Source organism: Schistocerca americana, chromosome 2 (assembly GCF_021461395.2).
Source record: "Schistocerca americana isolate TAMUIC-IGC-003095 chromosome 2, iqSchAmer2.1, whole genome shotgun sequence".
NCBI classification, from domain to species: Eukaryota; Metazoa; Arthropoda; class Insecta; order Orthoptera; family Acrididae; genus Schistocerca; species Schistocerca americana.
The window spans coordinates 873,468,045-873,495,683 of NC_060120.1; the positions used below are offsets into that span (position 1 = coordinate 873,468,045).

The 27,639-nt window shown below is 40.0% G+C and overlaps 1 protein-coding gene across 1 annotated transcript; it reads right to left on the reverse strand.

The window, feature by feature from the left end:
* Nucleotides 1-4,897: 4,897 nt before the first annotated feature.
* On the reverse strand, nt 4,898-26,192 carry LOC124596307 (glutathione S-transferase 1-like). Its single transcript, XM_047135409.1, has 6 exons — nt 26,150-26,192; nt 18,386-18,525; nt 11,092-11,150; nt 6,685-6,823; nt 5,351-5,512; nt 4,898-5,085 (listed from the first exon to the last, which is right to left on the reverse strand). Exons 2-6 carry the CDS (start codon nt 18,515-18,517, stop codon nt 4,945-4,947), a joined length of 633 nt encoding a protein of 210 aa, XP_046991365.1. The 5' UTR covers nt 18,518-18,525; nt 26,150-26,192; the 3' UTR covers nt 4,898-4,944.
* Nucleotides 26,193-27,639: the final 1,447 nt, after the last annotated feature.

Genomic DNA, 27,639 nt, shown 5'->3' on the forward strand with positions numbered 1-27,639 from the left:
CACTGTTATTATTATTATCATTATTATTATTATTGTATTCGTAGTTTTTTTTAAACAGTTATTTATTTTAATGGTATATTATTCAGTGTACCAAACATTTTGAAGCACGCTATCAATTTCTCCATGTAGTACTGCATAAAGATGCCAGTACCCTCAATCTGCAGGACGTATAAATTTGACGTGAACATGCAGTACAGAAAAACGTACGACAGGTTACATTTTGTATCAACCACTGAGAAGAATTAGTATGTTTGGACATCGTACCTACATTACTCATAGACGCCATACAAATGTTAACTGTAGTTTGTTGTTTGTTACAGATTTAACACAGTGGTTAAACGTAGTTCTCTTTGTAGTTGACGTTAAATATCTGAAGAAGGCTAACACTGTAAACAGTCATGACAGTAAAATGCCCGAGTGATCAACGACTGAAAATAATTATAGTAAAGAATTTTTCACGTTTCAAACTTTCCAGAAGGCTTATTATACCATTAGTCAGAAGTGACTTCCAGTCAAGCTTGAAACCTATGAAGTCTATGATCGGATTGGTGATTTCCTGTCAGATAGGTCATAGGTCGCAGTAAATGACACTTTAATAGAGGAAATATCAAAGGAGACATCAAGCTTAATGTCAGGCACCGTGGTTGCACTCAGAAACAGTGGCAATCGGGCAACAAGTCTGCCTGACGGTTTCAGGGGACACCACAGCCCTATGTGAACGGGTAGGAGTAAAGCGACGTACCGGATTTCGCCGATAGGGCGGCGACAGGCTTAATCGCTGATCTCTTTGGGGTAGAGAGTCAGCTGTCCCGCCACCCTTGCGTGCCTAAAGATACTCTAGCCCACCTAACAACTGTGCTAGCGAATCACAGCTTGTGTATATCCTGTTTAATACAGAAACTACTTTCTGAACTCGAGACATATAGGCAAAGAAAATCGGTTTCCCGTCACGTCGTTTAGAAATGTTAACTGCTTAATCAGAGTCGCAGTTATTATGAGATAACATTAAAAGCTAAAGTAGCGTGGAAGAAGGTACTGATTCCTAAGTGAATGGCAAAAACATTCGTTTTGCGAACCAATCTGGAGGCGATACCGCCCGGAACAAAGCACTCCGTCCTGGACACTCGCGGGCGGCGGATGCGCAAGTCTTCTGCCTGGCAACTCGGCTTTTTTACTAGTTCTAGCTGATGGTTTTAACACAGGTGGTATGCAAAGCGCTGGGTGTATCCTTTGTGCGACAGGGCACAGAGGTGGAAGTATATGTCGGAACAGATGTGACGGGGCAGTTATCAATGAGATCGGTGACAAAATTTTATTTTCAGAGTCATTGAACACTTGTCTCATTGCTCTCCTTACACTCGTTTTCGCTTCGTTCAGCTCTTCTTTGTCAGTTAGGTTTTGGCCTCTCTTTAATGTGTGATGGAGGTGTCTTTGTTTACGTAGCGGTTTTCTAGTATGGCTATTAAACCATAGTGGGTATTTCGTGTTTCATATGTCAAACAGGAAGGATCTTTCTGTATTTGGCTATATTTGAGGAGGATATCTTGCAGGGAGCTGTAGCTTCTATGAATGTCCGATTCACTCCCTGTTTCAGTACTGATTTCATTATAAAGTTCGTTTCCGGGTGATGTTGCCCTGAGCTGTGAAGTCACATGTTTTGAAGACTCGAGCACTATTGGCCGTTGTCGGTTGCTGTCGCCTATCGATGGCTTCAGTTTCACACATTCTTCTTAGGACTAAAATTGTTGATGTGTTTCATAGTTCCTATTGCCTCTCTGTGCAGCTTTCCATAGTACCTGCTCGTGGCAGCCGGGACCTACGTATTACCAAGTCAAACCTATGGTTCTACCGGCTGCAAAGCGCTTTTCACGGCAGCTGATCTGTCTGTTTCCTTCTACAGTTACGCTAATTTGTTTCAGTCGTTTTTCCACTGTTAGGCCATGTCCTACGTGAGCGACAGAGGTGAGCGATAGTGAGCGACTTCTGGATACGCGACACTCCAGCGACAAGCAGCAACATCGGGTGACAACCTTGGGTATCGTGTGTGCGAGAGACCATGTCGTGCTACAAGATGGTTGCTTAGAGCCAACCAGCTGTTTCTATAAATCGGCGTCCTTAACTTGTAGAATACTGTAGCTTGAGAGTAAGGCTACAGACTTATGTTTACTTATGAAAACAAAGCGAAAAGGAATGCTGTGTATGAAATTTACAAATGGAGGAATCTCCATGGAAAATTTCATAAGTATCATCAACTACAAGGATCGCCAGACAAGTTCTTCGAATACATGTGAATGAGCAGAGGAGCATTCGACTATCTCATCAACAGATTAAATACTATTTTTTTTACATGATCAATAAATTTTAACAGTTAATAAATGCGGAGGAATGACTACTATTACATGATTAACTACGCTACATACCAACATAAGTGTAAAGGATGATAAGATAGGACAACAGGAAGCTGCGGTGTGGGGGTAGCGTAAATAGTTCGTAATCACAAGCAAGGATAAGGTCCTGAGTTCGATTCCTCACAAATCTTATACTTTTACTGACTCAATTACGATTTTGTATACTGAGTTTTATGTATACTGTTTACACTGCATCGCTAAGTATATTTTTAAGGTCTTGCCAAATAACTTGATCTTCACACCTATCCCAGTATATCACACATATTTAATTCCTAATAAATTACAATGAACCATGAAATTTTACAGATATTTCATGTTGCGAACGTAATTATCAGCAGTCGGTGTTAAGGCCAAATGTCTCAATTACTCTAAATAGTCTGTAAAAGTAAGGCTTACAAAATTTTTGAAAAGAAAGTCAAACGTTTTGTGTAATGATTTGTCTAAAAGTATGAAATAAAAAATATTAGGGAAACGTTTGGTGCACCTTATTTTCTATTCATCAATTTCGAGCATCATTCAAAGGCATGTAGAACGTTTCTCTGATCTACTTATTTCTTTTACATAAATAATTTCATAAAATATTTCTTCCATTTTTTTTAATTTCAAGTTTCATTCAGAAAGCATGACCTTACTGACTCCTCGTTTGCCTTCCTGACGTACTTGATCCTAAAGAAGCCTTTTTGACATTCAATACCGCACCAATGTGTCTTTTTATGTGGAATATAGCTAGGTCTTGAACAGATGACTTTTTTGACACTCCATTTAAAGCAGCTTTTCGTGAAATATTTCAATTTTTCCTCAGCTTGTTAATTAAGTTATCGTTCGTTACCCTGATTAGTTTCAAGCAGTTAAATATTTTCATGCCAAACTAGACCTCATGCTTGTCACTTTGATACCCCGTTTACTTGTTTCTCTTCCTTTGTTTGCCTATGAAAATTTGGACGAAACCTCATGGTGTAAGTTATAGGGAGTCTTGTTTTCGCTCTGCTCACGCGTTTACAAAAACATATCAAGTGTTAATCATATGATAAGATAATACTTTCTGCGTGCTCACATTTCCAAAAATCGTCGTTTTGATATCTTGAACCTTTTATGAGATACGACGATTTCTACGACCACTTGATTCCCGTAGCTCAGGAAAGGTTCGGACGCGATGCGAGCGACCCATCCGCGGATAAAACAACCAAAAGAATGAAAAGAGTTTTCATTCCGGTCTCAACTTTAAATACAATTTAGGTATATTGGTTACATTTCATACGCAATAATGTATGGTCTTAAATGAACTAAACGGAAAGTCTACACAATGTGATTTTACCTTTGCAAATTTTTAAAAATTTCGTGCAGCCATGTATTCAATTTCGTGCAGCACAGTAACTATGACGAATAACGAAAATAAATTCTGACCTTTATCATTTAAGGATATCAAGCTATAGGTTGCGGAAGAATTACATTTTTTCACCGAATAGTTTTCTTAAAATCGGATGTTAAGTAATTCATCACCTGCGGTTGTGTTTTGTCGCCTGAAGCTGTCGCGCGCTGTCGCTCGCTTCTGTCGCTCACGTAGGGCACGGCCTTAGTGTTGTTGCGTTCACATGCGTGGCTCCACAACTGCGTGCTATTATCTAAATTCCAGCTCTTTCCAGCGATTTGTTAACTTTCTTGACCTGTCTTCTGGGCTACAACATCAGCTACTTCTTTAATGAATGGCAGGAAAACATAGGATCATTACCTGGTGGTCTTAACGCTCTTCTTTGTACGGACTAATACCACTTTTTGAGCAAGGCAGTAGCCAGATAACCCACTACTACCTGGAGCTACTCTGATTCACGGATCTTCCTGACTGGTAACCGTTTCTATGACGCCACACTTCTACTGCAAAAGGTTTGAACCCTGATGTAAGGAAGAGTCCATGTGTGAGGGTTCTTCGTATGCAGTGTGGCCGCAGCTACCGTTTCCCTTCAGAAAGACTAGTGTTCACAGAAACTGCAAATTTACCATCTACCTCTTCTTTCACAGTGAGCTGAAACTTCGGAGTAATTTTAATAAGGTGTTCTTGAAAATGGCCTAATTTCTCTTTGAATTGTCTCTAAGTTAAGAACCCAAACGTTCGTTCCTTTTGACAACATTTCTCTGTGCATGTTCTTAGAATTTTCCCGCAAAGAAGTTTGCTGTAATAGGGCCTAAGGAGGTCGCCAGTGACACGTCATCCCCATCTGCAGCAGAGGCGAACACTATAGGACTTCGTTGTAGCAAATGTGAAATTATTCTCCTTAGCACAAACAACATTTAACAGCACTGAAAGTTACTTTTGCTGATAGACACGAACAAGGACAATATTTCGTGTCTCACATAATTTTAACCTGCAAGGAATTTTCAGAACAACGCACGCTCAGTACGCTCCATATTTATAGATTCATTCTGGAAAGTGTTTAACTCTTTGGAATTAATTTGCACATGTTGTTAATAAACTTTATTTGACTAGATGACTGTTAACATTTTATTACATAAATACAAAACCAGTAAATAGTATGTGCTTTTACTTCTGCGCCATTTTCTTCAAGCCCTCACGGAATTCTTTGAGGCTTTCTCCGTATTTTGGATGGGAACTTTCAACACGTGGAAGCCACTGCTTGATGTTAGGCTGCTTCGTAGGGTCAATTCCACTTTCTGGAGCAAACTGAAAATAGAGGTGACATCAGCACTCAAATAATTTTTGAACATAGATATTTTGATTGCCTAAATTAACTAATTTTTCTGAGTTTCATAGAACTTTTGGCTGACCATGTCGCTCAGACCTTAAGGAGATTTCTACTGAACTAATGCGAGAAAGTTTGAAAGACATCATCTAATAAAAACCCTCAGAAAAATTAGCAAGTTCTTCTTAGATAGGTTGTTCGTAGTTTCTTAATTTCTTAAAAGTTGATTTGACAGCTTCACGTTACCTCCAACGCTGACAGAGAATTAGCGACAGCGTAATCAGCAAGTGTGATCTTGTCTCCGGCCAGCCACTGTTTGCCATCCAGCATTCGGTTCAAAGTCTCCAGACCGTCGTTCACTTTATCGATGTTGCTGGGATCCATCGGTTTGCCAAAAAATTTTGGCAGCTGTTGACAGAAAATTAACGTAAATGTAGATCTCAGAAGCTGCAACGATGTAGTAGGAACGTGGGTGCTGAAAAGTGCAAGACATGAAAGGTAACTGTAGGTACAGAAAATGAGATAGAGAAAGTAGATAAACGTCAGTAATCCAATATTTGCTTTACACACCATATCCACAGAATCAATCACGTAACAGAAACTATTAAAAGTGTACTCAGAGGCATGGTAAGTAATCAGACTAATGATGTATTTACTGTGGTTGTGGCGTAGTGAGTATAGTCTCTCACAAGGGGGTCACATACGATAAGGCATCATTCTTCTGGAATGCGCGTAGCTCAAGGGGACGCTTTCGTTTCATATGGCAAGTCCGAAATTTAAAAAAAAAGAAAACTGGTTCTTAATAACGTAATTCAATAAGAGTCATTTTACCCTTATACGACTTCTCCTGTTTCATGCATAGAGTTAATCCATTGTTAAACATCAGTAGTAAAACAAAAACTACGAGAACAGTCCGTAACTTTAATTAGGCTGTACCCCACCATTACTATGAAATGAATACGGCTAAAGTAATTCTGAGATGAATAATGAAACCTTCACTGTACCAACTGAAGGCCGAGACATGAATAACTGAAACTAATGTTTGTGGACATTCAGCAAGCAGGAGGGGAAATGGGGCTGTACTCCGCTAAAAAAGTCCGTTTTGCACGAGCGACTCTCTGCTCGAAGTCGACTACTTGCGGTTTGTGCGCGCCACGCGACTGCGTCTAAGTCAGCTGCTAATCAAGTCGCGGGTGGGTTCGGAGTGTCAAGAGTCAGTGACAGAGTGACTGTGGCGAATGTGTTGGTCTAAAATGCTTAGTATTCCGCAGAGAAGGGTGGTTGTAGTGACAGGTATTAACCTGACAGATAATTTTCAGCTCCACATTCGACAGGTTAGTCCGCAATTGTAGCAAATGATCTGCAGAAGGGCAGACGTCCCGAAACCGGTCATACGAAAATAAAGGAAAGCGACTGGGAGACTGTATTTCGGCACTTTTTAAAAATTAAGGTCATTTATCGAAAAAAGCTTGACACTAAAATAAAAATATATCATAACTCTCTTTCTTATTTAAACAACACTAAACAAAAAAGGAATATGGTTAATCTGTTTGTATGAACGAGAGTAACGTATTACTTACGAAAACACTCAAAATTCTGTTGTACAAATCTTGATCAAAAAATAGCCTCTGGTCGACGAGGACACGTTTGCTTACATCCTTCGGGTAGAGAGAGTCATCCTTCGCGTACTTTGAGATGAGGTACATGGCAATGGCACGGCTGTTAACAGAGCACCAAATCGTTATAAACGTACAAGCTCAGATACGTATAAAGTCTATGCTATCGCTGCACATTCAGGCACATAGTGAGAGTGTGGTGTTCATTCATTACGTCTATATGATTCCCTGCTGAATATCTCTACAAATATTCTGTCATTGTCTTTCTGAAGGCGAAAAGTTCAATGCAACTTATTTTAACACCAAACTTTACCTCACCAATGCTATAATATTATGGCAAGTGTAACCACAGTTATAATTGCATCACGACAGCAAGCGGTCTTTGAAGCCAAATGGTACTGTCAAATATACTGCAACCATCTGCTGATTACATGTCTCAGTTGGAAACCAAAAATGTTGACTCATAGTGAAATTATTTATACAGTACAAGTATAGTATCCTGTACTGAAGTGTGAATGAATTGCATATGGGGTAATACCCGTGATATTTAGTAAACGCTACAGAATATCTAAACAAGATTTTCTGCAAATGACAGTATGAAGAGGGAAATGTAGTTGGAGTTAACACTTTTAACTCTTTATCAAAGACCGAAATTCTGTTTGCCGTTAATACATTTACACGTTTTTCTATGAATAAGTTATGTTGCCTAAAATATATAAATTTTATATGCGTGCAAATGTTGTACATGTATACTTTTCGTAATTTAATTACTATTCCTTAGATGCTTATTTTCTTGGAAACGTTGCAGCGTATCTGATTTCTTTCTTAACTATTATTTCTCAGCACAACAGACCCCGTAATACCCTTACAAGCTTTTCAGACTGTTTCTGACCACCCTATATGCTAATGAAGCAGGTGTTTGAGGGAATTTTCAACCCGATTGAACACCACGCAATTAGTTGCACTGCATGTAACTGATATTCATAAACTGTCAAATTACAATGATTTGTCACTCATTTACTAGAGATTAAAAATTGTAATGGTTAATTTCGTGATATTCAGGGAAATAATACAACAAATAAAAAAAAATCGCAGGTAAGGTGTCAGGGAGGTTTCCCTAAAACTGTCCTTATGATTTAACCCCTCAAACCAAAAACCAAATCAGGAAAAGAAAAACAAGGAGACAGTATACTGAAAATTCTCCTTTCTCCCCTTTATAAATAAATGGCACCAAAAGAGAAAAAACTAGATCTCTGGCTGAAAAGAGCTTAAGCTTTCCTGAATGAGAACGAAAGATGAAAAAAATCAGGCTTTTCATAGTTTATAAAGTGCACGTAACGCTGTAGGTGGCACTTTCATAAGGGTACAATCTTTGGAACGAGTATCAACTAATTAAAAACGTGTAGTATTACATGTTTAGTAGAAGAAACTGTTTCTTACTACAAAAAAAATTTACAGGTGTCGATGATGTATATCTGGCTGAATTTGAAGTGCGTGTTTTTAATTCAGTTCTATTGCCGAATAAAAGAAAAGTGGTGAGAGGAAAATAACAACAGTGAAGCAAGTGAGTTTTTTAACAGCTTTTGAAATCTCTCGGAAAGACGATTAACGTGGTGTTACGTTTGTTAATGTTTACGTTGATATTGTCTGCAAAAATTTTGGAGAATCATTCTGGGCTTCCTTAGCTTGCGTGGTGCTAAACGATTCTAACCTAGTGCGAGGAAGGTGTGTATCAATTGCAACATCTTGCTGCTCATATTCAGAAGGTAGTGTAGCTGGTCGCTGATGGAGAAATTCATTACCATGACTTTTTCATTTATCGCATGGGATGCCTGTGACATTGGATTAAACAAAGACCTGTGTGGTTGCTCCCCGAGGACGAGATGGAAAATCGCTAGACTCTGCTTGTTTTCAAGCGTGAATGCTCTGATGACGCGAATCTCTCGGTGATCCACTCACGTAGCACTTTTAATCGAGCCAGGAAGGTACGACGGCTTTATAAAACTGGAGCACAGACGCACACTTGCAGCTCCCTGTAATATGTAGTTGAGATACTGTTAGGCAACTGAAGGGATTCTGCTTTTAGACCCCTCAGATGTGGTAGGCGTGGGAGTTTTAATCAAAGACAATGCATAGAAACCTCAGAGAACAATGCACCTACAGAACGGTGTGTCTTATGACCAGTGTTGGCGATAATTGGAATGGTGTACAAACGTTCTCCTGACGTTATTCATCAAACTTAATTCATGTGTCTTCTTCTTACTTGACACTAAAGCAAAATACAATTAATTTTTCTGCATATTGATTCGGACGTGTATGTGTGTGTGTGTGTGTGTTTGATGTGTAACCAGCAAAAAATGTTCGTTATTAAGTAGGTGAAGATAGAGGTCGACCAAATGATGGGCAAACTGCTACAGATTTGTAGTACTGTGTATTCTTATATACATATTTAACCACAGTCTCAGGAAAGACAGCCGCGCGGGGTAGCCGTGTGGTCTAGGGCGCTTTGTCACCATCCGTGCTGCTCCCCACGTCGGAGGTTCGAGTCCTCCCTCGGGCATGGGTGTGTATGTTGTCCGTAGCGTAAGTTAAACTTAGATTAAGTAGTGTGTAGGCTTAGGGACCGATGACCTCAGCAGTTTAGTTCCGTAAGACGTTACCACAAAGTTCCAATTTTTCAGGAAACACATACCCCTACATCCATCGCACATGTGATAGTTATATCTGGGAAGACATTCATCATCGTCGTCGCTTTTCATAAGTTTAAAAAAAATGATATGTTGCTAGACGTCATTCTTGATAGTCAAGTTTCATTTAGATATGACTAATTATATTGTCACCATTTCGTAGATGTAAGAACTGCAATCATAGTATCATTACTACGTTTCTATAATTTTCTTTCTGTTATTTATTGGCTTGTAGGTCACTACCAGAACAGCTATCTACATTCTACTTTTAATCTTTAGCTTTCAATTCTGAAAACTGCGTACTACGTTTTTGGCTTGTTTAGGTGGGTAGAATAAAAATTTTTTGCTTAGGTACATGGAGAGATATAGCTACTTAGAAACGAACGTTCAAAACTAGACAGTATATGGTAAGACGTTTGGTCAGTTAAAACAAAATAAAGATAAAACCGAAACAGAAAGTACACACCACGTAACTAGATAATTAATTGATTTACTTAACTGACAGAATATACTTGCTGCATAGGTCGTCGAAGAATCCGTTACACTTAACTGCGGTTTAGATGCTGTCTGAAGCATGCAGGATTGAAGGTCATTTGTGCTATAGTGGATACAAACTTTCTGCCTTAAAAGGTCTTCGTGCACCAAGGTTTGCGTCGTGTTACATGGTGATATGCAGGCATAATGACGATCTCTTGCTTTCGAGCACTGTGCCCGTTCTTTGTTCCGCTCATCTCATATGAGTCGTCTATATTTTTGTAGAAAGACGTCAGCCGGTACTTAAGTATGTTTTTTTTGCCCTCATATGTTGCCAGTTTGGACAGACTATCTGCTGTTTAGTTTCCATTCATCCCACAGTGACCATTAATCAAATATACTTTGACTATGCGTTTATTGCTTCGCACTTTTTTCAGTAGTGTTACTACTCATCTTTCCTGCGTTGTTGTTCTTTAGCAAGGCAAGGGGTGATTTGGAATCTCATGGAGCTTTTGTACTTCCTTCTTTTTTTAATCTATATCTGAAATTAGTACATGGAGTCACGATAGTAGCAAAGGTCAGATTTCTTTCTCATAAAACTTGTTTCACTTCTTTTCATTTAGACTAATTTTAACATACGTGACCGCTCTCAGGTCCTTCAGTTGTAATGGAACAGTTTTCTTTGTGTTGATAGAGTATAGCGAAACCGGAGTTAAGATTTAAGTTCTTCGAGCTTATTTTTGCCCCTGTTTCGCTTTAATGTACCGTATATTTTCCTTTATAAATCTCTCTGTTTTGCGAGCCAGGAGACTGTTTACCAAGTACTTTACTTGTTTCCAGAACTGTTAAAAAACATGGAGCTTGTACAGTACGTCGATTTATCGACACCGTTTACATATTCACGTTTTGTAATGTGATTATAGTTCCCCTTTGGTCACACGAAACTATTTCAGTGAAACGTCGTGAGCTCTAAAGGCCGTAAATGACTTCTTCCAATGTACTTGCTAGACTGAACAACTACTATACCGCTAACTTTATTACTGAAAAGCTAAAACAGACATAAACTTATTTTTTCAATTTAATATTAGTTTTCATCAGTATCAGATCCAATTCTCAGAAAGCTTTTATTGTTTTGCTCCATCCAAGTCGATCATTATGTAACAATCAGTAAAAATTTTACACGTAATTGTAACTCATAATCAGTGCTCACCTTTCAGCAAGATACAGGCCATTGTCTTCCAATGCGGGAACAGTGTGCTGAGGAACTTTCTGAAATGATCGAGAAACACGTAGCACCTCAAATTTGTGTAAGCAACATCTGAGACGACACTGACACTGAAATATGAACTAATAAATAAAGCATACGATTCAGATATTCGTATAACCTTTACGTGAAATGTGTATCAGGAAATGAAAACATAACAATGACAATTTCCGGTGTAGAAAAACTTCCGCTACCAGTTACAATAAAAGATTACTTATTCGTCACACGACCAGTTTCGGGTTTGTGTCCATCCTCCAGTGTTTATACATTCATGTACATGTTTATATTGCTGGAGATCACTGTATAAAGACAAAGAAAATTATTTGCTGGTGAATAAACAGATACACGTGGAACAATTGTAAGTGGCAAGGCAGCACTTATGGAAAATACATCTGTACTTACATAAAGATGAAGCATCATTATTATAATTACGGTGTGGGACAGTTTTTCCACTTAGTTGCACATTTGTTACCATTTTCACGTCCATGTTTCAGTTTTATAAAATTTATCTGCATATTTCACTATTGCGACGTGCACTTGCGATATACACTGTGTTTACGTAGGAACGTGTAGGCTGTGGTCAAAGAACTTAGGCGTAGGAGGTGTATAGAAAACTAATAAATAATATTTTATTGTGACTGATTGCGGAAATTTTTCTACTCCTAAAAGGAAGAGTCATGGAGTTCAACAGCATCCACTGTGTATAAAGTTCACTTGAGGACAATTTCTGGTTTGTATATTTATTGCTGCATTTGTCATCTTCATAAATGGCAGAATATTATACTGGAAAATGAGAAGTGAGCTCCAAATGCCACGGTAGATTATGATATACGTTATTCATTTTCTTATGATAGAAGTATGAGCAACGGGACTTATGTAGCAGTCTTGTTGAAGAGAAAACTGTAGCTAGAGATGTCAATCGGCCTAAAGTCATTTGCATGATATTCCCACATAGGTAAGGTAATAAACGATATTTCAGCACATTTTGTGGCGGCAGTATCATCGAAGCGAAATTTATATCACACTTAATCTCCACATTCACATAGGCCCTGAGTATTTGACATGCAGCAGATCACTAGTATACCATGAGTACCTGGACCTCAAGGAAGTCGTTGCTGTCAGGATGAAATGATGTTGTCAAAACAACACTTATTCCATGGTTGCAGCCACGGTAAAATTGTATTTGTAAAGGCAGATACATGAGCTACTGACCAACAACTAATTCTTAAATTCTCTGACAGTGAACATCGAAATTCAGTCTACCACCACCACCACTACCACACTTTAAATTACAGGTGCCTTCCTGCTAAACTTTCCAACGCCAGAAATCTTGTATCCAGCCAAGATGACAGTGGCTCAGACGCCGACTGCGAAATGATGGAAATTCTCAGGTAGCGTCCAGCCAGAGGTAACCACTGCATCAGAACACTTATCGATGTTACGAAGAAGTAGGTCTGCAATGACGCCACTGGAAGATTCACCGCTTGTACCACGTGGGCTCATCCCACAGTGCAGGAAAGTCCGATACAAGTGAGGTCGCCAGACGAAACTGGTCCTTTCCCAGGGCAGTTTCAATAGCGTCCCACTCTTTGACAACTAAATCCGACCTGACACTTTCCCTCCTACCAGATTTAGCCGGCTCCTACCTATCCCCTGGAGATTTTTCCATCCCTCCAGGCCCATCCCCATCCCCCTCTTTTCTCTCCTCCTCTTGACCTTGAAATACCTTCGTCAAACTATCTATTCCTGATATTTTCGTACCATTGTCCCACATTATCCTTATCCCCACAAACCAGCCCACCTGTACCCAACAGCCGTATCAAATCTAACTACCCAAAAGGACCAAGCCACCTTCTCCCTCCCTATTACTCCTTCTAATTGCAGGTCTCTCCCATAAAAGTCTGATACAGTACATTATTGATTTTAACTTTCTCGCAACTCAGTTTTTAAAAATTTCGTACACAGCTTTCCTGTGCTATTGCAAATGTGATCAGTGAAAAATGTCCTTACATGTATTTAAGAAAATTGTACACAATTCATGCTTTTAAAATCTACATCCCATCTTTGTGTCCAGAATCGTTTGGTGAAAGAGCAGAGTATTATTCCACTGCCAGCCACGTTCACCCCTTGGGACCTTTGGCTGATGAGTGCTTTTATCCCCTGCCAGCCCGCGTCTTCGTGGGGAGATAACAATAAAGCAAAGAAATGTAGCTGGCAGTTCGCAGCTGGATTGAAAGTTCCCGTTGCTTCGACTAGAGCATTACTAGGAATCTAGACTGTTGAGGCAGCATACGAGTGTTAGATTTTGCAACACTTTACCCGCGTGCTGTGGACTAAGTTGGCTTATGGTTTTGTACTTGAGTAGAACCCTTTCAATATCCGTTTAGTGTTAGCCTGCGCCGACCAGACCGCTTCGCAGAGTCTGCATGTGTATGCAAATTATCAGACACCCGCGTATAAAGCGGAATCGACCACCAGATGTCACGAGAGAAGGCCCCTCCATTATAAAAGGAGGCCAGCAGTACTGTGTTGCCAGCAGAGAAGCACTAACAGCAGAACGGGCTGGTCAGGAGAGTTTAGGGACATCAAAAATGGATTAATCAATACATACCTGAGTAACAAATGGATCAGGGTCATTTCGACGCTGCTAAGGCTGTCGAGATCGGCCACTGGTGATGTGATTTTGGACTGGAAACGCGAAGGAACAACCACAGTTAAACTAAGACCAGGACCTCTCGTTCTCAGGGACAGAAACCAAGCAGCATTGCTGAGAGTGGTTGTAAAAAAATCCAACATATCAGCAGAAGGAATCACTCGTGAGTTTCAAAGTGCTAACAACAGTCCACCTGCCGCCGCGAGCGTGCGTAGGGAGTAAAGAAGTACGAGCTACAATGAGCGAGCAGATCCAGAAAGACCACACATTTCTGAAGTCAGTGCTACGAGACAGTTGAGGTGGTGTTAAGACCGACGCCACTGAACGGTGAATGTATGAAAACGAATGACTTGGAGTGGTAATCCGATGGAAGGCTTAGCGTTTGGCGAATGCCTGGAGAACGTTACCTGCCATCGTGTACAGTGGTACAGTGAAATGTAGCGGAGGCGTTGTTACGGTATGGGGGTCCTTTTTTGGGTTAGGTTGTGGACTCATAGTTGCGCTTAAGAAAACACTAAATTCCGAAGAATGTGAACGTATTTTATTGTTGAGTAACAGTTGGGAGACGTTAGTTGTTTCTATCGGCATGACAATGCATCCCGCCATAAATCCACTACTGTGAGCCAGTGGTTTATGGACAATAACGTTTCTGAAATGGACTGTCCTGATCAGAGCCCCGAAGCGAAGCAAGTGGAACACCTTTGGAATGACAAGGAAAGTTGACTTCGATGCAGACCCTAGCATCCAACAACACCGTCTTCTCCAGTTTTGGCTGTTGAGGAAGATTAGGCTGGCACTCCTACACAGACATTCAAACGCCTCACTGAAAGCGTCCACTGACGGCCATTAACATGGTCCTGATACTTTTTTTAATCAGTGAATCGTTGCATTCAGAAATGAACACTCGACACTACAACATGAGAAAGGAGTGCATGATAGTTACGTTACGTTTTGGTACAGGGTGACGGCGGCCTATGAGTACGTCATAAAACAGTGAAGTGGCCGACCTCGTAGTATTTTAAAGCAGCGAGTGTTTATGTGGAATCAAACTGCAGTGAATGTTTAAAAATCCCGAGAGAGGTAGTTGTTATCTTTTGTTAATGAATTGTTTCTTGTTACTGGGCACATACATGTTCGTTCCAAATCTGTAAAAGTAATGTACAGTGAAAGCGCTGCAGCGGTGCGCGCATTGGTTGGTCAGTTCTTTGTGAGTAGGTGCGGGTGAGTGCGAATGTTGGAGAACGACAATTTGGGGCAATTAATAGAGACAGGGAACTGAGGAGGAATAGACACCGATCCTCTCAAGTAACGTGCGCCTGAAGGGTCGCTTCTTTATTATTTAAAATACCGTCTCTCGAGTCCAGCTACAATTTTACCGCAATTTCAATCCAATGTTGATGGCTTGAGAACGAACAGAAACCTGATTACTATCCCTGGAAGCCCACCGATTCTTTGATAATCAAATCCGATATGCATCGTAAATAAAAGTAACATGGTCGCACAGAAAAACTAGGTATCATTAATTTGAACCATCAGTGCTGAAAAATATTAATATCCTGATTTCTAGAATTGTGAGTAACGGAGGACGTCAAATGCTTTTCAGACTGATGAATACTGAGCCCGTATTAGTTGGAGATAGCCACTGTTATGAAAATGCGTTCGTTCAGGCTCTAGGGAGGTCGTTGGTACCTGGCAGAGGTGTGAATATTTATCGTGCCAGTTGTTCGGTCCGTTCCTATGTTTACCACTCATCTTCCTATGTTTACCATTCATGGTGTTGTCCTTATGTCTTCTTTCTACCATTTCAACGCTATAGCATCTAATACTGACCCTACGACTTATCTTAGAAAATAGGTTAAGGAAAGACAAAACTACGTTTCTAGCATCTGTAGAGATAGAAACGGCTTTAGATAATGTTGAATGGATTACTTTTTCAAAATAAAATACAGGGAACGAAATACTATTTTCAATTTGTACAGAAACCAGATGGCAATTACAAAGAGTCGAGGGGCATGAAAGGAAAGCACTGGTTGAGAAGGGAGTGCGACAGGGTTGTAGCCTATCCCCGATGTTATTCAATCTGTATTTGAGCAAGCAGCAAAGGAAACAAAAGAAAAATTTGGAGTAGGAATTAAAATCCACGGAGAGGAAGTAAAAACTTTGAGGTTTGCCGACGATATTGTAATTCTGTCGCAGACAGCGCATGACCTGGAAGAGCAACTGAACGGAATGGACCGTGTCTTGAAAGGGGGATATAAGATGAACATCAACAGAAGCAAATCGAGGATAATGAAATGTAGTCGAATTAAATCAGGTGATGCTGAGGGAATTAGATTAGGAAATGAGACATATAAAGTAGTAAATGAGTTTTGCTATTTGGGAAGCAAAATAACTGATGATGGTCGAAGTAGGGAGGATATAAGATGTACACTGGCTACGGCAATAAAAACGTTTCTGAAGAAGAGAAATTTGTAAACATCGAGTATAGATTTAAGTGTCAGGAAGTCTTTTCTGAATGTATTTGTATGGAGTGTAGCCATGTATGGCAGTGAAACATGGAGTATAAATAGTTTAGACAAGAAGAGAATGTGGTGCTACAGAAGAATGCTGAAGACAAGGTGAGTAAATCATGTAACTAATGAGGAGGTATTGAATAGAACTGGGGAAAAGAGGAATTTGTGGCACAACTTGACTAGAAAAGGGATCGGTTGGTGGGTCACGTTCTGAGGCATCGAGAGATCACCAGTGTAGTATTGGAGGGAAGCGTGGAGGGTAAAAATCGTAGACGGAGACCAAGAGATGAATACGCTAAGCAGATTGAGAAAGATGTAAGTTGACGCAGTTATTCGGAGATGAAGAGTCTTGCACAAGATAGAATAGCATGGAGAGCTGCATCAAACCAATCTCTGGACCGAAGATCACAACAACAACAACAGTATATGATTTTCCATAATGTATTCCTCTTACGTGAAATCATCCGGAGTAATCGCCTACCCGACTATATGACGCGGACAGCAATAAAGACAATTTGATACAAAAATTCTAAACAAAAAATAGCATATCGACTAGAGGCATAAAATGTGAGATAACCGCAAAAGTAGAATACTGAAGAATGTGAGGACAGAAATGGAAAGTTTAATAACTGACGTATTAGGAATCGGCGAAGTGAATTGACCAAGCAGAGGAGTTAACGCCCAAGGATACAACGGTGTAGGTTTCATACTGGAACAAAACTGCTCCACATCGAATATTGTATCCCACGCTCCAAAGTATTAACGAAATATAATTATACGCTATTTGGAAAGAAGACTATAACAGCTTTCAGATGACTTATTCGAGTTTGGAAGATACGAGACACTGATATGAGAATACGCCAAGTGTGTACAGAGTACTACTAATCGCTTTCATTGAAACTGAGGAAGCATTTGATAATACAAAATGAGATGCTCTGGTTCGAACCCTCAATTACCTTAAAGCAGATTACGGAGACCGAAGACTAATTCACCATTGAAACAAAAACCAAGCAGAAATTCTAGACAGACACAAAATGAATGTAAAGATAAGAAAATGAATAATGCAAAAATATGGATGTCACCAGTACTGTTTACTACATACATAGAGCAATAAAATTTACATTTTCAGACTTCTAGTAGTTAAAAATACATGTAAACAAACAACTACAGCTAAGAAAGTAGAGGTCAGAGATTGTTATGTTAGTGTAACAGAAAGTGCTTGAAGTAAGTAAGCTATACCGTCCACAATACGAAAGTTGAGGCAATACTTAACCAGGAAAGGTCCTTTTGGAGTGGTGTGTCCTTGCCTTCGAACTGACTTACCCAGATTTGGTGGAGATACAATTTACGCGGACCCCAACCACGGGGCAATATGGCATTTTTCACGTACATATATCGTTGTCAAATGCTAAAGAAGTTAGAAAAAAAATCCCAGTGCCGTCTCTGGTTTGAATCACAGACGTCTGGACTCTTAGTCTAACAGTTACATATTGAACCACCGCGACACTTTCCTATTACTAACACACCGTTAAAACGGGTCCCGGCTGGGTTGGGAAGTTTCTTCGCTCAGCGACTGGGTGTTCTTGTCACCATCATTTCATCGTCATTCGGGAACTGGAAGACTGGAATGTGCAATGACTGAGAATTTGTACGGGCGCTGATAACGACGCCCTTGAGCGGCCAACAATCCAAAAGTCATCATCTTGATTGTTACAATGGCAATGGCCTGGCATTTCCTCTCTCGGTGTCCAACTGCTGAACTTGAGCTAAGATTCCTGTTGTTTCACTGATACTTTAAAATCAATACAGTGGAAAGCACAAAATCGTCACTCGACTCTACACATCTGGAATACACCTCTCATGGCAGCACGGGAATCGGACCACTGGTGTCACAACTGGCGATAGCGCTTATGGGCTCAATGGAGTCATAACCAAGCCCGCCCAGTATTTATTTTCTCATCTAAAGAAAATAAAATAGTTTGCTTTTATGCAGTTTTTCATTTCTCAACGTATGTCAAAATATTTTTGCGCTCTAGAAGCATATAATTTTGTTATCAGTTAACACATGCATTACCTTCAACATTTCAGGCGACTTCATGTCAGTACCATTCACTATTTTCAGGTCAACTCCGATGATACCAGCCACCAAACGTACAAGACGACATGGAGGACTCAAAGGGTTGTTATAAAGAGTCGGGGGAGCCATTGTCGTACCTAAAAATAAAGTGAACATTAAATGAGTAATTTCCACAACAGTAGCCAAATTCCTCAGAAAATTTGCGAGTTTTGTATATTGTGTGGTAAAGACAAGAATAAAAACAGTGATTCTGTTAAAAAAATGAAAACTAAGGTCTGATGCTGTGCGGCGTAGCTTGTAGTGCCATCATTAATAGTCAACAAATTTTCTGTTTGACATAAATCTCAGTACCTTCCATCCAATAGCGATAAGCGAATATCCTCTAACTATACACTAACTTCGGGCAACGGCCTTGCTGCCGTGGATACGCCGATTCCCGCCGGATCACCGAAGTTAAGCGCTGTCGTGCGTGGCCTGCATTTGTATGGGTGACCATGCGGGCCACCATGCACTGTTGCCATTTTCTGGGTGCACTCAGCTTCGTGATGCCAATTGAGGAGCTACTCGACCGAATAGTTACGGCTCCAGTCAAAGAAAACCATCGTAACGACCGCGAGAGCGGCGTGTTGACCACACGCCCCTCCTATCTGCATCCTCTACTGAGGATGACACGGCGGTCGGATGGTCCCGATGGGTCACTTGTGGCCTAAAGACGGAGTGCCTGCCTGCTACCCACTAACTTCAGATAAATTATTTTGTTAAAAAATCTTGAAGTCGGTAGCACTGCATCAACTGTGGGACATACACACAAAAAAATGCTTTGTGTACGTCTCATTGAGAAACAAAAATTTGAATATTATTCTAAGTTAGTAAACATGTTATTCTCTAAGAATACATTTTTCCAAGCAACAGTTTAATTTAATCTTAAAGTAGATTTTAACTGCGGCAGAACATGATTTCAATAATGTAAGCAAAAAGTGATAAAAGGAAGTTTGAGATTAATCTGGCACGTAAAATCTGATACCTGATGCGTTTTAGTAACACGTGCGTGAAAAAAAACTGTACATCAGCTTTATGAAATTTATAGTGGTCTGAAGTTCTGACGATTACAGAGTTCTGCACATAAAAATACTGTACTGTTAAAGCCATACGGTTTCTGAAGTATTAGTCATGCGGTATGCAATGATGTTAACACTCTAACAAACGATATATTTACTTATATGTGTATGGTGTCTGTTATTTCGAACATGGTTGTTCATTGATTCTCGGGCAGACTTTCTTGACAAACGTCACACTAAGATTGATTTTTTGCAATGCACAGGGGGCATTTAACTTGGAAGCAGTGGTGGGTTAGAGTGCAAACAACTGCGCCAATCACCACTTGCAATGTCTACCTCCATCCAGGTAGGCCACTTCCTTATGCTGAATTGTCTACCTTAATAGGGTAGTCTCCTGAATGAACTAAATTGATAACTAACACAAATGTAACAATCCATACCATTAAACTAAATTCATTTGATAAAAACGGTACCTGTTTATTAAAGTACTTGAACAACAAACCCCGAGTTACTCTGGAAATTACAAAGAGGTATTCATACAAATAAAAATTTACCCAGTACATTAAAATGAGAACTATTTACTAGGACAGCACGTGAGGGTCTCTCAAATTTTATAGGCCTTACGATACAAGCACCTCATGGAATGTTATAACAAAATAATTGCTTAAGTAGTGGTTGTAGCAAATTTTACGGTCGTTCTGTCCTCATATACTTAAAAAATAACATTCGTGAAATTATTGTAAGACAGTACTCTCTGTAGAGCATGCAGAGATTTATAAATGTAAACTAAACACGTCTTGCAAGAAAACCATTTTTCATCTTGGAGCAGATAGTGATAGCGAAGTATAGAAATATGGTGAAAAATACTCTTGAAGTGTTTGAAAGAATACCGTCTAAAATTTAGTTTCTAAAATCAGTTGCTTTATATGCTATGTATCTTAAACATTCCGCTTCAAAAAGTATTCAGAAAAAATATAGTTTAGTAAGTATTAAAGGTCTTCCACAGAAAGACGACAAAAAATACAATCTGCATGTAACCATCTCTACAATATTACGTTTTCCTTATAATATTCTTAAAGGTTAAACATTTATTATATGTGGTGGATAAAATGCTATGTGTAACAATGTTTTGAAAAGGGTGAACAAATAATTTCCGAGGTATCATATTTTTACTGTTTAGTGAAGTATACTTATTAACTTATTATTACTTTTCAGAAGATTATAGCATAGGCATAAAATGTCAACAAGGGAAAATTAATTGCTGATCGTATCAGAACCATTTATTCAAACATATTACACTTGTCTTCGATTTACTAATAATAATACTGGATGTAATGTGAAACAAACCGACGCTTTTTGTTGTCAGTGGGCGTCGTATGGAAAGCGTGACGAGTAGTAACTGTTTGGGCTAACTCGAGCTACACAACGCAAAAGCGAAATGGCAAATATCTGTCGAAACATTAGAGAAAATGCGCTCGACGACTCTTAGGAAAGACACCCGTATATCTGTACCTGATGTGTCTTCTCAGACAAAGTGCATTTTAGTGTATGGGTAGCACGATGTCACACTTTTTCTTAGGCTCGAAGTAATGAACAAAACGGAAAAGTTAATTTTGCCCGTATCGTATTGCAAGTGTTTGACACTCCAACTACAGCCTGATTTTTCTTTTTCGTATTAAACATTACAACACCGTTTTCTTTTTTTCTATTTAGTCGCATTTATTCTGAAATGTATTCCAGAATCACAAGGGCGGCCTCAAAAGTACTTCACTGAAAAACTTCTGTGTCACAACTCCGTATATCCGTTGCGCTGCTCACATAACCTCCGATTTCAGAGGCTGAGATGCTCCATCACTTGCTAGATAAGTCTCTTGCACGCTCTAATGTATAAGTTCGTCCGCAGAACTCTACCGTCTCAACACGTGAATGTAAGTAACCCTATAGAAATACCTATACATGTATGTCCTTTGCGACTTCCGTAAAAAGGGAGAGTAATTAGAAGGTTTAGATAAAAAGGAAGAGACTCCTCTCTCCTTATGGCCAGACAAAAAAAATAGCAGAGAATCCAAATATTTGCTAGTGATAAGCGTATCTGCATTATCTCTGAGATTGTCCGTGTACCTTTGTTACGACTATTTGCTCTGACTACACACAGATGATGTAACAAGTCATTTTTATCTTCCAACCTGCCGTTGGTATATGGAGCACTTGATTAATATTTTTAACTGACTGAATTGCACTGACCTTACATAACAACTGTCGGTACTTATTGAAGAGTTTGTGTAGACTACTGGTTTTCCATTGGGCTGGTGTCTGTTTAGCAGTCTGACAAGTCTGTGGTGAACTGACGGATGGTGTGATACGTACGTCAAGTAATCAAAACGTTCTCAAAATCTGTGCAAATTAGGGTAAACTTTCTTTACACGTTGCTGAAATGATGAGAAATCGAGGACGAACGAATCCAAGGAAGTCACGATGTTTTAAATGTATAAAATAAATGCTGTAGGCATAGTTCCTTGAAGTGCCATGCATCGAGGTTTTCTTAACTTAAGAACACATAACACGCAGAAGGGCAGAGAGCATCAGATATTCAGATAACGACTCTTATTCTCTATCTCCGTGAACTGCCTGTAAATCTAGATCCCACTACACAACTGCCGGGAATATGGTTAGTACTACGATGACTGACACCTTAGTCTGAATTTGAGCTGACATATGACAAAGAGGTACACCAGCGTACGGTTGCCTACAAAATACACATCACACAAGGCCTCGTAGACGAGATTTGACATACGTACGAGCAATCCTTTCTTTACCTTTTTCTGTCAGCGAACGTAAAAGAAGTACAATTAAACTCTATGGTACTCAGTATTTCCTTTCACGATAGTTTGAAGATACAGAGTAACTAAAACAAAAATTGCCCTGTGAACGCTTATTAGTCTGATAGGCTAAAAAGTCTGACAGTTGGTAAATTATCCTAGGCAGTTAACCGGAGAATTGTTCTTTGCAGATGAAGCTTGAAATATTCATTGTTGCCTTCGATGACGTCTTGAGTTCGATTTATCAAATTTTGAGGAACACTTAGGGCCTCTGCCTGAGGGACGTCAGCAATAATGTTTGCAATGTCTGTCTGTACCTATTATCATATGTTTGGATTATTTGAGAATAGTTGACACCTCAGCTAGCCGGAAAGATAATAATCACAAGGTGAGAAATTAGGCGAGCTTGTGTTCCACGAGATTTTACTACCTTTGTTGATCGTCTCATGAACTCACGACAAGAATGCATGTGGGGTTATACTGTTTCGTCATATTGCTAAAAACGTTTATACCTCTGTAAGCCGATGAATAAAATGTTTAAACATCGTTCGAGTTTTATTATGACGATCTTTTGTATGATACAAAGTTTGCAAGAAACCCACTTGTTGTGTATCTTAATCGCGTGTTTCTCTTCCCACGTAAGTGCCAGCATTAAGTCCATTAGTGATGAGACTCATTGTATTTGCCATTAATTACAGTTTTTCAGCTGGAAGCTCCATTATTTATTATAGTTATATGTGTGAAGAAGTGACGAGCTCAACTACCCATCTTTAATTGTGTTAGCAGGTTAAGGAAAGTATCATTCGTACATCTGAAGGGGGCAACTAATGACGTTCCTTGAATGATTCAAAGACTCGCATATTTGCGATGAGCACATTTTTGGTAGCACAGTGACAAGTACTGCGAAGAAACGCAAAGATTGTTTGCAAAAAGAGAGTTATGACTGCTGATACTGTCTTCTTTGAATTCATTTTAGCAAAATCTCCACCAGAAAAGCTTTTTACCAGGCAGAGTATTGCAACTCTTTTCAAATTTTATTTTTTCTTTGCGAATTATGACCCTGAGCATGTTGTGTAATTAGTAAAAACATCGAAATTTGTCCCGTAAGGCGACATCGGTCTAAAGGAGACGACCTCTTCAGATATGAAAGCAGCTTAGGCCATAACCATATGGACTGTTATAGGACTATTGCCGTGAGCAATATAAGATGGATAAAGTGAAAGGAAATTCTCGTATTAATATTCATTGTATCTAGAAGGCATTTAGAACTACGGGCACGCACTATCGGAAAAGAAGACCCACATGTGGAAAAGCCTCACAATGGTTCTGTAGTTGCTGACTCGAGGCCAAAGTCGGTCGAAAAAGGGCATTTGTGTTTGCTTAAGTTGAAGCATAATCCGTAGGACTTCTGGTATCATTACGTGACTGTTGACGACACGTGGGTCCACGATTACACGCAGAAGACAAAAATGTCAAGTTACTTCCCGACCGTGTAGACTGACGAAAGTAATACGGAAACAGAGAACAGTAAAGGCAATGTTTTTCTTTTGTTTAGCTCACAAGACTGCGTATTTGAAAATGGATTAAATATAACAGACGCCCTTTATTCAATGCAAATTATATACACTGATGTGACAGAAATCATGAGATAGCGATACGTACATATGCAGATGGCGGTAATATCGCCGGCCGGTGTGGTCGAGCGGTTCTAGACGCTACAGTCCGTAACCGCGCAGGAGCTGCCATTTGTACTCAAATAATTCATGCGACAAGGTTTCTGACGTGATTTTGCCCACACGACTAGAATTAACAGTCGTTGAACGCGGAATGGTAGTTGGAGCTAGACGCATGGGACATTCCATTTCTGAAAACATTAGGGAAGTCAATATTCCGAGATCCACGGTGTCAGCAGTGTGCCGAGAATACTAAATTTCAGGTATCACCTCTCACCACGGACGACGCAGTGGTCGACGGCCTTCACTTAACGACCGAGAGCGGCGGCTTTGGTGTAGAGTTGTCAGTGCTAATAGACAAGTAACACTATGTGAAATAACCAGAGAAATCAATCCGGGACGTACGAAGCATGTATCCGTTCGGACAGTGCGGCGGAATTTCGGGTTAATGGCAGCAGGCGACCGACGTGAGTGCCTTTGCTAACAGCACGACCTGACCTGAACCGCCTCTCCTGGGCTCGTGACCATACCAGCTGGACCACAGACGACTTCAAAACTGTGGCCTGGTCAGTGAATCGGGATTTCATGCGGTAAGAGTTGATGGAAGGCTGGAGTGTGGCGCAGACCTCACGAAACCATGGACCCAAGTTGTCACCAAGACATTGTGCAAGCTGGCTGTGGCTCCATAATGATGTGGGCTGTGGTTACATGGAATGAACTGGATTCTCTGGTTCGACTGAACCGATCATTGACTGGAAATTGGTATGTTCGGCCACTTGGACAACATTTGTAGCATTAATGAACTTCATGCTTTCGAATAACGGAATTTTTATGGATGACAATAAGCCATGTTACTACGGCTCATTTGTTGGCGATTTGTTTGAAGAACATTCTAGACAATTTGGGTGAGTCATTTGGCAACCCAGGTCGCCAGATGTGAATACCCTGTGACATAATAGAGAGGTCAGTTGGTACACAAAATCTTGCACCGGCAACACTTTCGTAATTATGAATGGCTACAGAGACAGCATCGCTAATTTTTTCTGCAGTGGACCTAAACGACTTGAGGAGTTCATGCCAAGTCGACATGCTGCACTACGCTGGACAAAAGGATGTTCGACACGATTTTTGGAGGTTATCCCATGACGTTTGTCACCACAGTGCAATGTGGAGAGCTTCAGAACGTTGAGCCTGTTCACACACGGGGCTTAGAGATTGGAACAAAGCGTTTGAAAAAAATCCCTATCTTTCCTTGTCTCCAGAATTGGTCTTACGATTCCTTTCAATATTCTTATCTCAAAAAAACTGTCTGCAAGAGAGATCAATTCGTTGAATGAAAAGGATATCTTCGCAGTAAACAGGTATTATGCAAAGTTCGAAACACATTTCTTGCTGTGGGAACACAAATATTGAAATGTTATTGTATAACACAAATTGAGACCCACGAGGATTAGATTGAAAATTTCGTTTTAAAATGTAGTTGAGATTATCAGTCCACATTCACGATTCTCTAGGAATGAATAATTGCAAAATGGAATGAAGGAAAATTAAAAGTTTAACGTCCCGTCTACGGTGAAGTCGTTAAACACGAGACACAAGCTCGGAAGACGAAAGGATGAGGAAGGAAATTGACCGTGCCTTTTTCGAAGGAGCCATCCCGGCATTTGCCTGCAGCGATTTGGGGAAATCGTGCAGAACTTAAATCTGGTTGGCCCAATGGGTAGTTGAACGGGCGTCCTCCCGATTGTGAGTCCCCTGCGCTAACCACTGCTCCACCTCTCTCGATAATAATTACAAAAGCTCGGCTTCGAAACTGTGCTGCATCTACAATGAATTTCATTATGAGAACGCACGTTCATATGATTTTGTCGTTTGAGCAGGCGTATCACGTTAAATCAGATTTCACTTTTACAGCCAATTTTCTTTCCTACTAATAGCATGATTCGATAAAAAAAGCTAATAAGTGCGATAGATCAACGGCTCCATCTTTAATTATATCGTCAGCGGCGCTGCTTTAAACACTTATCTTAAACTTCCTCAACAGATAAACCTATAATCATTGGATGAATACATTTTTGTTAATACTGGACCGGCACACATATTTCTTTAAACACAAGATTTTAAAGCGACTTCGAGACAAGTTACTGTGCTTGAAACACGTAATTATTAATATTATGCAGTAAAAAAGTTTAATGTTGTCGCATTACATACCAGATGTGTCTGCGGTTAGCTGGACGTAGCGCTGCTTCTGGTGTCTCACGGCGTCTAAATCGGGATGCGTGGCTACCGCCCGCTTTATAACGCTGGAAGTGCAGCGTCATGGTGACTGCTAACACAAGCACACCGGCACGATAGGACGCGCCAACACCGGCGAGTCATACTCACTATACGTTTCTAGAAAGTTCGCAACTTATCTCCCCACTTATAGCATTATTTTATTTGTGAACAAGTATGTCACACAGTGAGTAATTGACTTCATAATTTTTCAGTCATAATTCTTTCAATTTTTTTGAAGCTTCCCTCAGCTTCTTCAGCACCGATATTCACAAGAGAAATGCTGATAATGATCGTCTGGTGCTATATATAAATTTGCTTCTGCGCATACTTCCGTAACCTATTCCACAATTCCTACAGAACTATATGGGGACTTAGCCACTTTCTGCAGTAGTTACATATACTGCATTTAATAAAATTGTCTTTTTTGCCCTGCAAAGCAGACACGTATAAGCTCTTACGTAAAATAAAACTTCAGTGTTTATAACAGATTTTTTAAAAAAAACAGATGTTGCACTAAACGGTCCATTACTCTGATAATATATATTCGTGTGTGTGTGTTTGTGTGTGTGTCGCCAAATACGTTTCATCAGTTCACTTTCTTACCTTTGAAGTTCTGCATTAGAGTCCTTCCCAGGTTCGAATCCTGCCTCTGGCATGGATGTGCGTGATGTCCTTAGGTTAGTTGGGTTTCAGTAGTTCTAAGTTCTAGGGGACTGAGGACCTCAGCAGTTAAGTCCCATAGTGCTCAGAGCCATTTGAACTATTTGAAGAGTCCGTCCTATGTTGTCTGCTAACATAAAGAGTGAGCTAAAAGCCTGTTGAGGTTTGAAAATTCACTATTTCACGCAATAATGTAGATAGAGAGGTAAAAATTGACACACATGCCTGAAAAGCCATGGGTTTTTTCTTGAAACCGAATAACAAAAAAAGTGCATAAATGATCACCAGATGGCGCTTCATATGATACAAAAGCAATAATCAGTGTAAGAACTGATTGGTAACAAAGACGATGTTCTTTACAACAAATGTTCTGCATGTCAGCCATCATTCATCAACATTATCTGTAGTCGAGGGACGTTGTTTTAAACAGCGCTATTCAGCTTACCAGGTTTGGTACGGTGAGAAATTGCCGTCAGATATTGTCTTTTATCATCCGTAATGAGGCTGGATATTCGTAGTAGACTTACTACTTCAGGTAACCCCACAACCAACAATCACAGGTCGAGGGACATGAGAGGCCAAGCATGACGTACATGGCGGAGCAACGCGCTATATTCAACGAACGATGTGCGCAAGACATGGGGTGGAGCGCCATCCTGTATGGATGTCGTGTCTTCCAGCAGGTCTCTATTAGCCAGGCTAAGAATGATCTGGCATCCTCTGACACTACAACTCATTTTACGAGTATATACGATTCTCATGCG